Raw genomic sequence first — 15833 nt, 5'->3', positions numbered from 1 at the left:
TTATTTATTTAAATTCTCCCCAATGGCTTGAGACTCCCTTTTGCGTAATCTCAAGGGGGGTAATCCTAAAGCGCAGAATTGGTCTCTGAGCAGTACAAGTGTCGGTGGGGAGGTTGCGCCAGTTCATATTTATCTGTACAAACGACTTTAGGAAAAAGAGTGATGCCATTGTTCTGCCAGGGTCTCTGCTGTTATTAACAGGCCCCTAACCCACTCTGATGCTTAGGACTAAGTGCAAATAAAATGTGTATATTACCAGTAATAATAATAATTAGTAAAAATAATCTTGTTTTTCCCCTCCCAGATCTTGTCCAACGTGGCCATCTACCTGTGCAGCATCAGCGTGGGCATCATGTCTTACTACATGGCAGACCGGAAGCACCGCAAAGCCTTTCTGGAAGCGCGTCAGTCTCTCGAGGTCAAACTCAACCTGGAAGAGCAAAGTCAGCAGCAGGTAGGGTGGGCCCAGTCACCAACGAGACAAACCTTTCTATTTTATACACTACCTTTTCCACTGCAAGGTCCAACTTATTCTTGAGCCCCCACAATGGAAAACCTACAACAGTTTGACTGCCCTTGCACTAAAGAAAGGAACCCATTCCTATGCTGATGGTTAAATCTTCTGTTTTAATGTCATTGTATTTCCTATGGTTATGGGCCACACTGGCTCATTTTGGGCAGATAGAAGTCTACGTATGCCATGGCCAAAGCAATTCTCATTCATATTCTGTAGACAGTTCCTTTATTTTTTTTATTTTGTCCCTGGTAAAGTTCCCAAAATATGGAGCAGGTAAGATATGTACCAGGAGAAAAACCCAGTTAGATCCTCCTGCGTTTATGTGACCTTCTTTCTGCTCCATCTGTAACCCTTGGCCCCAGTAGGGAACATAAAAAAACTGACCAGCAAGTAGTCAAGGAAGTTCTCAGGAGAAAGAAAGAGGCTGCTCTGATGTTCTTCTGCTTAGGAATCAAAGGAGAAACCTCAGATAACTTTTCTCACATCTTTCAGCCTCTTTCTTTCTCCTGACAACTTCCTTGACTACCTGCTGGTCAGACTGGTGGGAAAATGATCAGCAGGTGGCGCTGTTGTAACAAAATTCATTCATATTAACAGTACATGTATCCCTTAATATCTTGCAATTAAAAATAAATAAATAATGAATGTACATTACAGACAGGGACGCCCCGCTGAACCCCCTGGCTTCCATACTCGACGCCACACATGCACACAAGAGGGCGCGAATGCGCGAACGGAGCCGCACATCGTGTTTCAGTGCATGGAGCCGCCACGGTGCGGCATGGCTTTGCAAATAGTTTTTTTTTTCAGGCCCAGGAGATCCAGAGAGGGGGTCTGGCTTGGCCGGGGCCCATGAGGGCCGGGGGCCCACCGGGTTTTTTCCCGGTGTCCCGCCAGGCCAGTCTGACCCTGATTACAGAAGTGCTTAGAATAGCCCCCTCATCAATTTTACACTCACTTATTTTAAAGGTTTACTTATCCTTTAATTTGTTACAGCATTATTATTATTATTTACCCCTTATAATACATGAGTGATACTCAGAGTTCCCTGTATAACTCAGCCTGCAGCCTTGTGCCTTTATATGGTCACAGAACAACCCCTCAGTGACTTCTAATATCCTTATCACTTACAGTAGGGGGTACATTATCCCTTATAATACATGAGTGATACTCAGAGTTCTTTGTATAACTCAGCCTGCAGCCTTGTGTCTTTATATGGTCACAGAACAACCCCTCAGTGACTTCTAATATCCTTATCATTTACAGTAGGGGGTACATTATTCCTTATAATACATGAGTGATACTCAGAGTTCCCTGTATAACTCAGCCTGCAGCCTTGTGCCTTTATATGGTCACAAAACAACCCCTCAGTGACTTCTAATATCCTTATTATTTACAGTAGGGGGTGCATTATCCCTTATAATACATGAGTGATACTCAGAGTTCCCTGTATAACTCAGCCTGCAGCCTTGTGCCTTTATATGGTCACAGACCCCTCAGTGACTTCTAATATCCTTATCATTTACAGTAGGGGGTACATTATCCCTTATAATACATGAGTGATACTCAGAGTTCCCTGTATAACTCAGCCTGCAGCCTTGTGCCTTTATATGGTCACAGAACAACCCCTCAGTGACTTCTAATATCCTTATCATTTACAGTAGGGGGTACATTATACCTTATAATACATGAGTGATACTCAGAGTTCCCTGTATAACTCAGCCTGCAGCCTTGTGCCTTTATATGGTCACAGAACAACCCCTTAGTGACTTCTCATATCCTTATCATTTACAGTAGGGGGTACATTATCCCTTATAATACATGAGTGATACTCAGAGTTCTTTGTATAACTCAGCCTGCAGCCTTGTGCCTTTATATGGTCACAGAACAACCCCTCAGTGACTTCTAATATCCTTATCATTTACAGTAGGGGGTACATTATCCCTTACAATACTCAGGGTTCTGTGTATAACCCAATACATATAAGCATACAGATGAATGAATGTTGAAGTACAAGTACCATTGAACCCATAGGAGACACATTGTGTTGCTGCTTTTTCCCTAGTGTGCTGTTGTTACCGTTGCTGCTTCTCCCAGTGGCCATTGCTCGCCTGCCCCTTTCCTTTTTAGTCTGACATTTTCCAATACCGTTGGATTCAATGGCAACAGCTCATCCTGCTTAATCCTTTGCTTCCTGACAAATCCCAATGCTGAGGCTTCAGCCAAGCGCACAGTTTATCTCCCTGATATGTGTGTGTGTTCATATGAGTCTCGCTAGTGATACAGCCCAGTAAGTCCCATCTCTGAATCTCTAAACTGTTGCAGTTTGATATAATAGTGAATACAGTGCCCCCTACTGAGCATGCTCCCTCGGCCAGACTCTATCTCATGGTGACTGCTAGAACTCATATGTTGGCCGCTGGGATTTCTAAGCAATCATTCACTGTCTCTTATACTAAGGAACCTCATCTCCAGTTCCACTTAATGTAGGGGGACCACAAGGCTCTGTACTTGGTCCATTGTTGTTCTCTCTATACATTCTTTGTTTGGGAGATGTCATCCACTCATTTGGCTTTAATTATCATCTGTATGCTGATGATACCCAAATATATTTATCCACTCCTTCGTTAACAGCTGAAGCCAAGGCTCAAATCTCTAACTGCCTCCTAGAAATCTCCAACTGGATGAACCAGCGCTACTGCAAACTCAACCCAACACTCAACTAATCATCTTTCCACCCAAGCCTGGTCCTACTCCCCCACTTACTATCTCTACTGATGGCTCATTGACCCTGTCAACTTAGCTTGCTGTTTAGGGTTAGTGTTTGACTCCTCCCTCTCTGTCTAGGGTCATATTAAATGAACAGTAACATCAAAAAATGTAAGTAATACAAATATAATGCAGTGTTGACCTGCACTGGTAAAACTGGTGGGTTTGCTTCAGAAACACTACTATTGTTTACCCACAGTCTCTGTCTACTACAACAACCTCCTTTTGGAGAAACCTCCTTCGTGGGTGGAGATCTTCAGAGTTTGGGTCTTTCCGTATCTTGAGTGCTTGGAGAGAGGCGGCTTGGTAAAGAGCATGCGTGCTCCTCATGGCGCTCTCCCGCCTTATGTTGTAGTGAGTCTGAAGGTGATGAGGTGGTGGTGTGTGTTTGTTGGGGAGATCAGGGCTTCTCTCAGAAGAGAGATTAATGGGAGAGTCTTGGGTTCCTACTTTCATGCATCACTGGCACTGTAGGACTGTCCAGACAAAGTGTTGAGATCAGGGCTCTCTTTAGTAAACTCCTCAAGGGTTTCCCCGAAGTTTAGGGACATTGTTTGGAGCTCCTTCCACTGGAAGATCTATGTTAATGACAATCTGAAGTACAGACGCACCGATGACCTTGATTGCCCACGGGAGGAATGTTCTGGGGAGGTGGAAACAATGGACCACTTCTTACTTCAGTGCCCTTTAACATAGATGTCTACAAACAAGTCTCTGCTGCCTTGGGCATTCCATGCTTCTCTGGTTGTAGTTACCCAGGAGTGGGCCTATGGGGCTTTCAAGCAACACAGGGGTTAGGATTTGGGCAGTCTTTTCTTAGTCATCTCTGTTGTCCGCTTTTACACTTGGAGTGCATGGTGCAAGGTTTCTCTGAGGCGTGAAGTCCTCCCCTGTCCAGTGGTGGTGGAGATGATACTGGGGGAGCTCGAGAAGATACGTTCTTTGGAGAGACAAAGGATGGATGAAGCAAGGTGGAAGGGTCTATGGAGGGGCATTCAGTTTGACCCACTGTGATTCGCTTGCTAATTATGATGTCTCTTTGGTGTTGGGCTAATTCTTTTCACCCCCATAGATTTTTGCCATTTTTTATTTTTCTGAAAGGGCTCATACAGTTTTAGGTGAGTAGCCCAATATTTTGCCTTCCTGGAGTCAGAGCTTTAATTTGTGTTTTGTTATGATTAGAGCAGGGGTGTCCAACATGCGGCCCAGCTTGAACTTCCGCCAATCCAGGAAACGTCATGTTGTAATGTCACGCACAGAGAGTGTATGTATGCGGTCGCTAATTGTATGCTTTAAATTGTATGCTTTTTACATGGGGTTTGCGGTGTGTGGCTTTCTAGAGCAGGAAAAGCATTAACAAGTTTGGTCACTTACAAAGGCAGGTAAGCATTTTTCAGCGGCATCGTCCGCTATGATAGGGATGCAGCACCTACATTTGAGAGCAACTTTTTTCAAGAATGAACACACTTGGGGGGTTATTTACTAAACTCAGAATTTTTGTTTGAAATCAGACTTTAAAAAAATCACAAATTTTTTGGAATTTCTTAAACCCTGAGGATGGAAATGTCTGAATCAGAAAATCCTGCATCTCAGACCTGTCAAAGTTGCATATAAGTCAATGGGAGAAGTCTCAATGATTTTTTGATGTGCGCTGGGTTTCATGCAATATCCCAAATTTTTCGGAGTTTTCAGGCAAAAAGCGGAGTTTTTCAAATGAAAAAACTTGAAAAACGGATGAAAAATCCGAAAAAACTTGAAAATCTGATTTTTTCCCACAAAGCAAAATTTCAGGAAAATAAAATAAATAAGCGCAAAGAACCTGGCCAGATTTAATTGAAGTTTGTAGCAGAAAATATTATCAGACTTTTATAAATAACCCCCTAAGAGTACAATTAGAAGCAAATTATCTGATGAGCACCTTGAGAATTCACTGAGAATTGCAACTACTTCCAATGAACCAGATATTGATCCATTCGTTTCTCAAACACAATGTCAAAAATCCCACTAGGTTTATGATCCCCTCTTTTCTTCTACTTTTGCAATAAAATACATCAAAAGCTAGCGTTAGTGTTTGTGTGTATTTCGAGTTTGGCCCCAGGACATTTTTCTTCTTCCAATGTGGCCCAGGGAAGCCAAAAGTTTGGACACCCTTGGATTAGAATGTCAGTTAGTCAGACTGTGCCGTTCGGTTTAAACAAAATTGTAAGTTGAAGAGGAACCGTATTGCAATTTCAAGTACCACAAAACGGTGTGAGCGTACAGTAGGTAATACATGGAAGAATACAGAAGAATGTAAGTGCAGTGCCCAAGGCTAGCCCTGACCTTATGTGTGCGTATGTCTCATGAGATAACTCCCGGGGCCCTTTCATGAGCTGCTGATTGTGTGGGAGCCGGTGCCAAAATGTCCTTATAATAACATCAGACTGGGATGTTCCATCTGCAGGGCTGATGTTTTTCAGGCCTTGAACATTTTGCAATGTTGGATCTTCTTTTAGCTCTTTTTTAAAGGGGGAGTGTTTGCTCCCCCCCCCCCACTTTCCCAGGGACACTTACGGCTGGAGGGACAGCAGGGCAGAAATGAAACAAAATCTGCATGAACACTGCAGGCAGGCAGACAGGGGATGCTGGGAATTGTAGTGCCACAACATCTCCCTGTTTTGGATGAACCTTTCCTGTCCATGTTAATGTAAGGAATCAAACATCAGGATGAGTCAGTTAATGTAAGTACAGTCCTAGCCCTCGGCCAATGAGAGCCCCATACAAGGAATGGACCGTTCTATACAGGGAATTCCATACATTCTGTCCCCCTGAGCTGGAGCCCATCATCTTCATACAGAGCTCCAGCGGGGGAAGGCATTGTAATGTATGTATGTTTTTATTTGTATAGCACTGCTTGGGGTAAGGGCACATATGGAGATTCAAGGAGATTTAGTCGCCTGGCGACTAATCACCTCTTCTTCTGGGCAACAATCTCACGAGGAAACTTCGCAAAACGAAGCGTCGCAAGTGCGCCCCGCTGGCAAATTCTCATTATAGCCGACGGGAAGGTAGGGGAAGGCAGATCGGGGAGATTGTCGGCCGGAAGAAGAGGCGATTAGTCGCCAGGCGACTAAATCTCCCCAAATCTCCCCATGTGCCTTTACCCTTGAGGGCAAAGCTTTGTACAGCAGAACTATAAGTTAGTAGAACAGGGGGTCATTGCAATTATTACTACTAAGTGGATAATATAATACATATAAATATAAAGTATATTTACAATACAGATTAAGTGCTTAGGGGCAAATTCACTAAGCACCGAACGCTAGCGTCAATTCGGCATTTTCGTTACTTCGCAAATTCACTAACGAACGCTGGCGTAGATTCGCTAGTGTTACTTCGCACCCTTACGCCTGGCGAATTTTCGCTACGGACGTAACTACGCAAATTCACTAACGCGCGCAGTGTACTGAACGCTACCTTTTACGCTAGACTTCCTTCGCCACCTCAGACCAGGCGAATAGCAATAGAGTAGATAGGGATTGCTTCCAAAAAAGTTCAAATTTTTTCTAAGTCCCAAAAAACGCTGGCGTGTTTTCTATATTATGGGTGATAGGCTGAAAAAGATCGAAAAAATTTTTGGGGCTCCCCTCCTTCCCCCCTACATTTCCTGACTCATGGCAACTTAATTATACAGTGGGCACATGTGTAGGGCAAAATAAAAAATGTATTTGATGTTTTGAAGGTTTCCCAGGCATTTGTAGTGATTCTACGTATTCCTCCATTGAAATTTGAATTTGGCGCCGTATGCAAATTAACCTTCGCTAGCGTAACTTCGCTTCACTTAGCGAATCAACGCTAGCGCAACTTCGCAACCTTACGCTACCCCTGAGCGCAACTTCGGATTTTAGTGAATTTGCGAAGCGCTGGCGAAACTACGAATCTTAGTGAATTTGCCCCTTAGTATCAAGGAGACAAAAGAATGGAGGCCCATGCCCCGTAGAGTTTACAGTCTAAATGGAAGGGTAATTACAGACTCAAATGGGGGGGTATTAAGTGCTTTAGGTTCCAGTGGGTGACAAAGCCATATTAGTGTCAGTTCCCAGTTTGGTGCTCCAAGAGAGAGTCTTCCACATACAAGTCCCCCCCCCCCCCTCAAATCAACGCCAGGGCTTTTATCTGCTTCATTGATAATGACAAGACGAAGGAATTGCCCCCACCTGCCCATGAAATAGCCTTTGGGTAGGACTCCAGGGGTGATTTGCGCACGATCCAACACGCTGCAACAAAACGCCGGTGGCAAATCGCATGCAACAGATAAAAGGTAAGCGAATGCTTTGTCGGATTGGGGTCGCAGTGTTGATCCGACGTGACACGACTGTTGGATTATTTGGGAAAGTATCCTAGAAAAAAAGTTCCAAGGTCCAATTATGTCCACAAATCCCAGCCGGCTCCTACTTGTATCCCTTCAAGTCAGAAAAAAATCACTAAAAATGAAAGCCAGCTCCAAAGGCACAGGAGAGAGACAAAACAAAATATAGGGTAATATTGTTATACAGAACGACATGCAGCAGCAAATAGTGTAAAATTACCTCTTTAAAAATTAAAATTTCCATTACTTACCTTATTTCCGTCGCATGCAATTTGCCGCTGGCGTTTTGTTGCAGCGTGTCGGATCGCGCGCAAATCACCCGTGGAGTCCTACCCTTTGAGTCAGTCGTCCAATTACTTTTGAGCCCCTGAAATGAACGGATTGTGTTAAAAAAAAGGCTTTAGTTCCTCACATTTTTATGCAATCTTTTTGTTCAACCCACTGAATTAAAGCTGAAAGTCTGCAGTTCAACTGCATCTGAGTTGTTTTATTTAAAATTCATTGTGGTCATGTGCACAACTAAAATGGGGGCAGCCATTCAAGCACAGGATACACAGTAGATAACAGATAAGTACTATTATAGTTTATATAAACAAGCTGCTGTGTAGCCATGGGGGCAGCCATTCAAGCACAGGATACACAGTAGATAACAGATAAGTACTACTATAGTTTATATAAACAAGCTGATGTGTAGCCATGGGGGCAGCCATTCAAGCACAGGATACACAGTAGATAACAGATAAGTACTACTATAGTTTATATAAACAAGCTGCTGTGTAGCCATGGGGGCAGCCATTCAAGCACAGGATACACAGTAGATAACAGATAAGTACTACTATAGTTTATATAAACAAGCTGCTGTGTAGCCATGGGGGCAGCCCTTCAAGCACAGGATACACAGTAGATAACAGATAAGTACTACTATAGTTTATATAAACAAGCTGCTGTGTAGCCATGGGGGCAGCCATTCAAGCACAGGATACACAGTAGATAACAGATAAGTACTACTATAGTTTATATAAACAAGTTGCTGTGTAGCCATGGGGGCAGCCCTTCAAGCACAGGATACATAATAGATAACAGATAAGTACTACTATAGTTTATATAAACAAGCTGCTGTGTAGCCATGGGGGCAGCCATTCAAGCACAGGATACACAGTAGATAACAGATAAGTACTACTATAGTTTATATAAACAAGCTGCTGTGTAGTCATGGGGGCACCCATTCAAGCACAGGATACACAGTAGATAACAAATAAGTACTACTATAATTATTAGCCGCCATGGCTACACAGCAGCTTGTTTGTTAGCAACTTATCTGTATGTGCCATAAAGAGGATATAAATGCTGTATCATTGTTTTCCGATTCTCAGCAAATCTAAATGTGGGAAGAGTGTGAATCTGCTCAGCACGTGATGTTCTCTGTCTCTGCGTAAAGGGGAATCAATCCCACTGGGGGATCAACTGTGCACAGTGCAACTGATTGACATCATGGAGGTTTGTGCTTCAGAGGAGGTCCAGGGCTCTCCCATCTGGGCGCAGAGAACAAAATTCCCATCATGCCCTGGGCAAGTAGGAATCTCTGGTTCAAGTTTCCCCCATATGTCAATATGATGATGGTAGGGGGCGATAGTGGGCATTGAAAGGAGATGGTGGACGACACCTGATATGCCAGTTTTATGTTTTGGTAGCCGAGGATGAGTAGAGTAGAACAGTGCTTTATTATCAGATTCATGCAGGCATTACACAACAGTAACTTTCACTTTTAAGCAACCAGGAAGTATGCAAAGTATAAGTATGAGCGCAGTGACATCTACAGGCCATTTGCATGAACACCACAGCCAGTCTGTGCCATAGCCCTGCAGTTCATCTTGCCCAAGCGCCATGTTGGACTGTCCTAGCTCAGAACAAGGGAGGCTCCGTGGTGGGTCAGTGGTGGGTCGGGCAGACAGCATGTGTTTGGGGGTGTGTGTCAGATGTTTTCTGATAGACAGATAAGGCTTCTGTTTGTGGATTGTTCTCTGTGCCAGTGCAAAGGAATGACCCACAGGCTCTATATAATGTGCCCATTGTTCCTCCAGCCTTTCCATAAGAAGCCTAAGGAAATTCACATGATTAATCTGACCCAGTTTGCATAACGAGGCACGGTGACAAGATTAGAGCTCAAATTAGAAACCAAATGTAAAACTGCTCCAATGAGCCTTCCTCCCAGAAACTGATAGCAGAAAGGAGAAGCATCACATGCGTTACTACCTGCGTCTCTTGGCACTCTACAGATTGATGAGGGGCAGAGAGCAGAATGCTCATGGGCAACCCTTACCATGATTTAAAATGGTACACCAACTTGGAATTTTTCCATATGATATAAATGCAGCAACGTGTTCTTGCTTTATGGCAATGATTTTAGCCAGAGTGACCTTGGTCAGTAGTCTGTGTTGGGAAGTTAAGATGTGTGTGGTCTTGTTTGGTAGTGCCTGCCCAACTGAGGGTCTCCACTCTCCAGTAATAGTAGAAGTACCACCTAGAAAATGGTAGTGTTGGGTGGGTTGCTGGTAGTTAATTTCAGCCTTTGGTAATGTGCAAGTTGACAGATCCCAGGTTGGGTCAGGTAGATCATTTGCTCTACTACTCTTCCCACCTTTGACCTGCCCTCAGATGACATTTACATGTGGGTTTTATTGTGACATCAGGTAGTAAGTGGGTCCAGTTCCAGGTCAGATCAGGTAGTGGGTCCACCCAATTGGACTTGTGCACCACCATCTTCTATTAGATTCTTGGGAATTCTTTGAGATATTGTGGGAGGCCACTTTATAGGTCAAGTGTGCTTGGTCTTAAGTGCTCTGATTCTTGTGATTGCTGTTCATTTGTCTCCTGCTCCTGTGTGACCTGGTTCTGAGCCCAGCTTGTTCCTGAATTTGAGTTTGCCTTGCGATTCTGCTCCTGGTATCTGGTTTTGACCCGGCCTGTCTGACTACGTCCAGCTCCTTCCTTACCAGATTCCTTTCCACCAGCTCCTTCCCCAGAGTATATGTTTGGCGCCTGCCTCTGTGGGAGTACTAGATTCTGGTGCGATAAGCCCTGGCAGAACCCCAGTAGCTGAGGGCCAGGCCCAAAGGTGGCTGGTATAGGCAGAAGATCATACTAAGACAGGAATTCAGTCACTCCTCTGGGGTTTGGGTTTGCCATATGTGATATTATCTTTCAGCAGAAGGTGAGGATTTCTCATGATCTGCTTAGGTTCTGGGAAGTAGGGTTTCTCTTGGTTTGCTTGGGTTTGAAAGGGTAGGGATTTTCAGGATCTGCTTGGGTTCCACAAGTGAGAGTTTCTCAGAATCTGTTTGGGTTGCAGAAGTTGAGGGTTTCTCAAGATCTGCTTGGGTTGCAGAAGGTAGGGTTTCTCGGGATCTGCTTGGGTCCCAAGAGGAAGGGTTTCTCATGACTTGCTTGGGTTCCAGAACGTAGGGGTTCTCATGATCTGCTTGGGTTCCAGGAGGAAGGGTTTCTCATGACTTGCTTGGGTTCCAGAAGGTAGGGGTTCTCATGATCTGCTTGGGTTCCAGGAGGTAGGTTTTTCTGGTGGGGGGAGGTAGAAAGTGCAGAGTTTCAGGGTTATGGAAAAGTGAGATCACATGGGTGGCAGCTGGTGGTGAAAGGTAATCGTATTAATGCCATAGTCCAAGCTCACCCTCACAACCTGGACCCATATAAAGGGTTAAATAGAGAGACCTCCTTCCCAATGACCTAACATAAAGGCAATAGGACTGGGAAAGACCTTTGAGGAGGCAGAGCTCACTCATTCGTTAGTACTCAATGCGTAATAGTGCTGGGAAGCAATTACTGGGCTTGGGGCCCAAGGGACCCGGCCAGGTTTAGTTGTGTACGTATGATCCATTTATTTATATACACAAGCACAATCATAATAATAACATAGTGGCACCAAGAGAATCACAGGACAAATGTAATGCAGTGATAACACCTCTTGCTCTATGGATGTTGCTGAACTACAACTGCCAGCCAGTGGATAATATTGGGATCTGTGAATTGTAGTTCAGCAACAGCTGGCCAGCCTGGATTGAAAGATCATTGACGATTAGGATGTAATACTGTGGGAAACATCTTGGCAGTACTATAGACTTGGGGGCTTTAGGTCTTCTAAGTATGAAGAACAAATGAATCTTAAAAAAGAACATGGATATAAATGTACTGTTAATATGAATGAATTTTTTTACCAACAGTGCCACCTGCTGGTCATTTTCCCACCAGTCTGACCAGCAAGTAGTCAAGGAAGTTGTCAGGAGAAAGAAACAGGCTGCTCTGATGTTCTTCTCTCCCTACTATACCTGCTATCCCACAGTCACACTCCCTTCCCAGAGACTATTATCCACTGTTACTATAGACACCATCTCTCCCTACTATACCTGCTATCCCACAGTCACACTCCCTTCCCAGAGACTATTATCCACTGTTACTATAGGCACCATCTCTCCCTACTATACCTGCTATCCCACAGTCACACTCCCTTCCCAGAGACTATTATCCACTGTTACTATAGACACCATCTCTCCCTACTATACCTGCTATCCCACAGTCACACTCCCTTCCCAGAGACTATTATCCACTGTTACTATAGACACCATCTCTCCCTACTATACCTGCTTTCCCACAGTCACACTCCCTTCCAATAGACTATTATCCACTGTTACTATAGGCACCATCTCTCCCTACTATACCTGCTATCCCACAGTCACACTCCCTTCCCAGAGACTATTATCCCACTGTTACTATAGGCACCATCTCTCCCTACTATACCTGCTTTCCCACAGTCACACTCCCTTCCAATAGACTATTATCCACTGTTACTATAGGCACCATCTCTCCCTACTATACCTGCTATCCCACAGTCACACTCCCTTCCAATAGACTATTATCCACTGTTACTATAGGCACCATCTCTCCCTACTATACCTGCTATCCCACAGTCATACTCCCTTCCCAGAGACTATTATCCCACTGTTACTATAGGCACCATCTCTCCCTACTATACCTGCTATCCCACAGTCACACTCCCTTCCCAGAGACTATTATCCACTGTTACTATAGGCACCATCTCTCCCTACTATACCTGCTATCCCACAGTCACACTCCCTTCCCAGAGACTATTATCCCACTGTTACTATAAGCACCATCTCTCCCTACTATACCTGCTATCCCACAGTCATACTCCCTTCCCAGAGACTATTATCCACTGTTACTATAGACACCATCTCTCCCTACTATACCTGCTATCCCACAGTCACACTCCCTTCCCAGAAACTATTATCCACGGTTACTATAGACACCATCTCTCCCTACTATGCCTGCTATCCCACAGTCACACTCCCTTCCCAGAGACTATTATCCACTGTTACTATAGACACCATCTCTCCCTACTATACCTGCTATACCACAGTCACACTCCCTTCCTAGAGACTATTATCCACGGTTACTATAGACACCATCTCTCTCTACTATACCTGCTATCCCACAGTCACACTCCCTTCCCAGAGACTATTATCCACTGTTACTATAGACACCATCTCTCCCTACTATACCTGCTATCCCACAGTCACACTCCCTTCCCAGAGACTATTATCCCACTGTTACTATAGGCATCATCTCTCCCTACTATACCTGCTATCCCACAGTCACACTCCCTTCCAATAGACTATTATCCACTGTTACTATAGGCACCATCTCTCCCTACTATACCTGCTATCCCACAGTCATACTCCCTTCCCAGAGACTATTATCCACGGTTACTATAGACACCATCTCTCTCTACTATACCTGCTATCCCACAGTCACACTCCCTTCCCAGAGACTATTATCCACTGTTACTATAGACACCATCTCTCCCTACTATACCTGCTATCCCACAGTCACACTCCCTTCCCAGAGACTATTATCCCACTGTTACTATAGGCATCATCTCTCCCTACTATACCTGCTATCCCACAGTCACACTCCCTTCCAATAGACTATTATCCACTGTTACTATAGGCACCATCTCTCCCTACTATACCTGCTATCCCACAGTCATACTCCCTTCCCAGAGACTATTATCCCACTGTTACTATAGGCACCATCTCTCCCTACTATACCTGCTATCCCACAGTCACACTCCCTTCCCAGAGACTATTATCCACTGTTACTATAGGCACCATCTCTCCCTACTATACCTGCTATCCCACAGTCACACTCCCTTCCCAGAGACTATTATCCCACTGTTACTATAAGCACCATCTCTCCCTACTATACCTGCTATCCCACAGTCATACTCCCTTCCCAGAGACTATTATCCACTGTTACTATAGACACCATCTCTCCCTACTATACCTGCTATCCCACAGTCACACTCCCTTCCCAGAAACTATTATCCACGGTTACTATAGACACCATCTCTCCCTACTATGCCTGCTATCCCACAGTCACACTCCCTTCCCAGAGACTATTATCCACTGTTACTATAGACACCATCTCTCCCTACTATACCTGCTATCCCACAGTCACACTCCCTTCCTAGAGACTATTATCCACGGTTACTATAGACACCATCTCTCTCTACTATACCTGCTATCCCACAGTCACACTCCCTTCCCAGAGACTATTATCCACTGTTACTATAGACACCATCTCTCACTACTATACCTGTTATCCCACAATCACACTCCCTTCCCAGAGACTATTATCCCACTGTTACTATAGACACCATCTCTCCCTACTATACCTGCTATCCCACAGTCACACTCCCTTCCCAGAGACTATTATCCACGGTTACTATAGACACCATCTCTCCCTACTATACCTGCTATCCCACAGTCACACTCCCTTCCCAGAGACTATTATCCACTGTTACTATAGGTACCATCTCTCCCTACTATACCTGCTATCCCACAGTCACACTCCCTTCCCAGAGATTATTATCCCACTGTTACTATAGGCACCATCTCTCCCTACTATACCTGCCATCCCACAGTCACACTCCCTTCCCAGAGACTATTATCCACTGTTACTATAGACACCATCTCTCCCTACTATACCTGCTATCTCACAGTCACACTCCCTTTCCAGAGACTATTATCCACTGTTAGTATAGCCACCATCTCTCCCTACTATACCTGCTATCCCACAGTCACACTCCCTTCCCAGAGACTATTATCCCACTGTTACTATAGACACCATCTCTCCCTACTATATCTGCTGTCCCACAGTCACACTCCTCTCCCAGAGATTATCCCACTGTTACTATAGACACCATCTCTCCCTACTATATCTGCTATCCCACAGTCCCATTCCCTTCCCAGAGACTATTATCCCACTGTTACTATAGACACCATCTCTCCCTACTATACATGCTATCCCACAGTCACACTCCCTTCCCAGAGACTATTATCCACTGTTACTATAGGCACCATCTCTCCCTACTATACCTGCTATCCCACAGTCACACTCCCTTCCCAGAGACTATTATCCCACTGTTACTATAGACACCATCTCTCCCTACTATACCTGCTATCCCACAGTCACACTCCCTTCCCAGAGACTATTATCCACTGTTACTATAGACACCATCTCTCCCTACTATACCTGCTATCCCACAGTCACACTCCGTTCCCAGAGACTATTATCCACTGTTACTATAGGCACCATCTCTCCCTACTATACCTGCTATCCCACAGTCACACTCCTTTCCCAGAGACTATTATCCCACTGCTACTATAGACACCATCTCTCCCTACTATACCTGCTATCCCACAGTCACACTCCCTTCCCAGAGACTATTATCCCACTGTTACTATAGACACCATCTCTCCCTACTATACCTGCTATCCCACAGTCACACTCCCTTCCCAGAGACTATTATCCCACTGTTACTATAGGCACCATCTCTCCCTACTATACCTGCTATCCCACAGTCACACTCCTCTCCCAGAGATTATCCCACTGTTACTATAGGCACCATCTCTCCCTACTATACCTGCTATCCCACAGTCACACTCCTCTCACAGAGATTATCCCACTGTTACTATAGGCACCATCTCTCCCTACTATACCTGCTATGCCACAGTCACACTCCCTTCCCAGAGATTATTATCCCACTGTTACTATAGACACCATCTCTTCCTACTATACCTGCTATGCCACAGTCACACTCCCTTC

At 44.6% G+C, this 15833-nt stretch overlaps 1 protein-coding gene across 1 annotated transcript in view; it reads left to right on the top strand.

Moving 5' to 3' along the window:
* The window catches only part of LOC108718304 (adenylate cyclase type 3-like), a 58979-nt gene that overhangs the window by 19979 nt on the left and 23167 nt on the right, over positions 1-15833 (top strand). The window contains exon 2 of the mRNA XM_041565119.1: positions 305-454. Within this exon, the coding sequence (XP_041421053.1) occupies positions 305-454 (150 nt within the window). The remainder of the gene's footprint in view (positions 1-304; positions 455-15833) is intronic.

The sequence above is a fragment of the Xenopus laevis genome, chromosome 5S (assembly GCF_017654675.1).
Source record: "Xenopus laevis strain J_2021 chromosome 5S, Xenopus_laevis_v10.1, whole genome shotgun sequence".
In the NCBI taxonomy this organism is placed as follows: domain Eukaryota; kingdom Metazoa; phylum Chordata; class Amphibia; order Anura; family Pipidae; genus Xenopus; species Xenopus laevis.
Note: the sequence above shows the minus strand (reverse complement) of the source record. Positions and strands in the feature narration are given on the sequence as shown.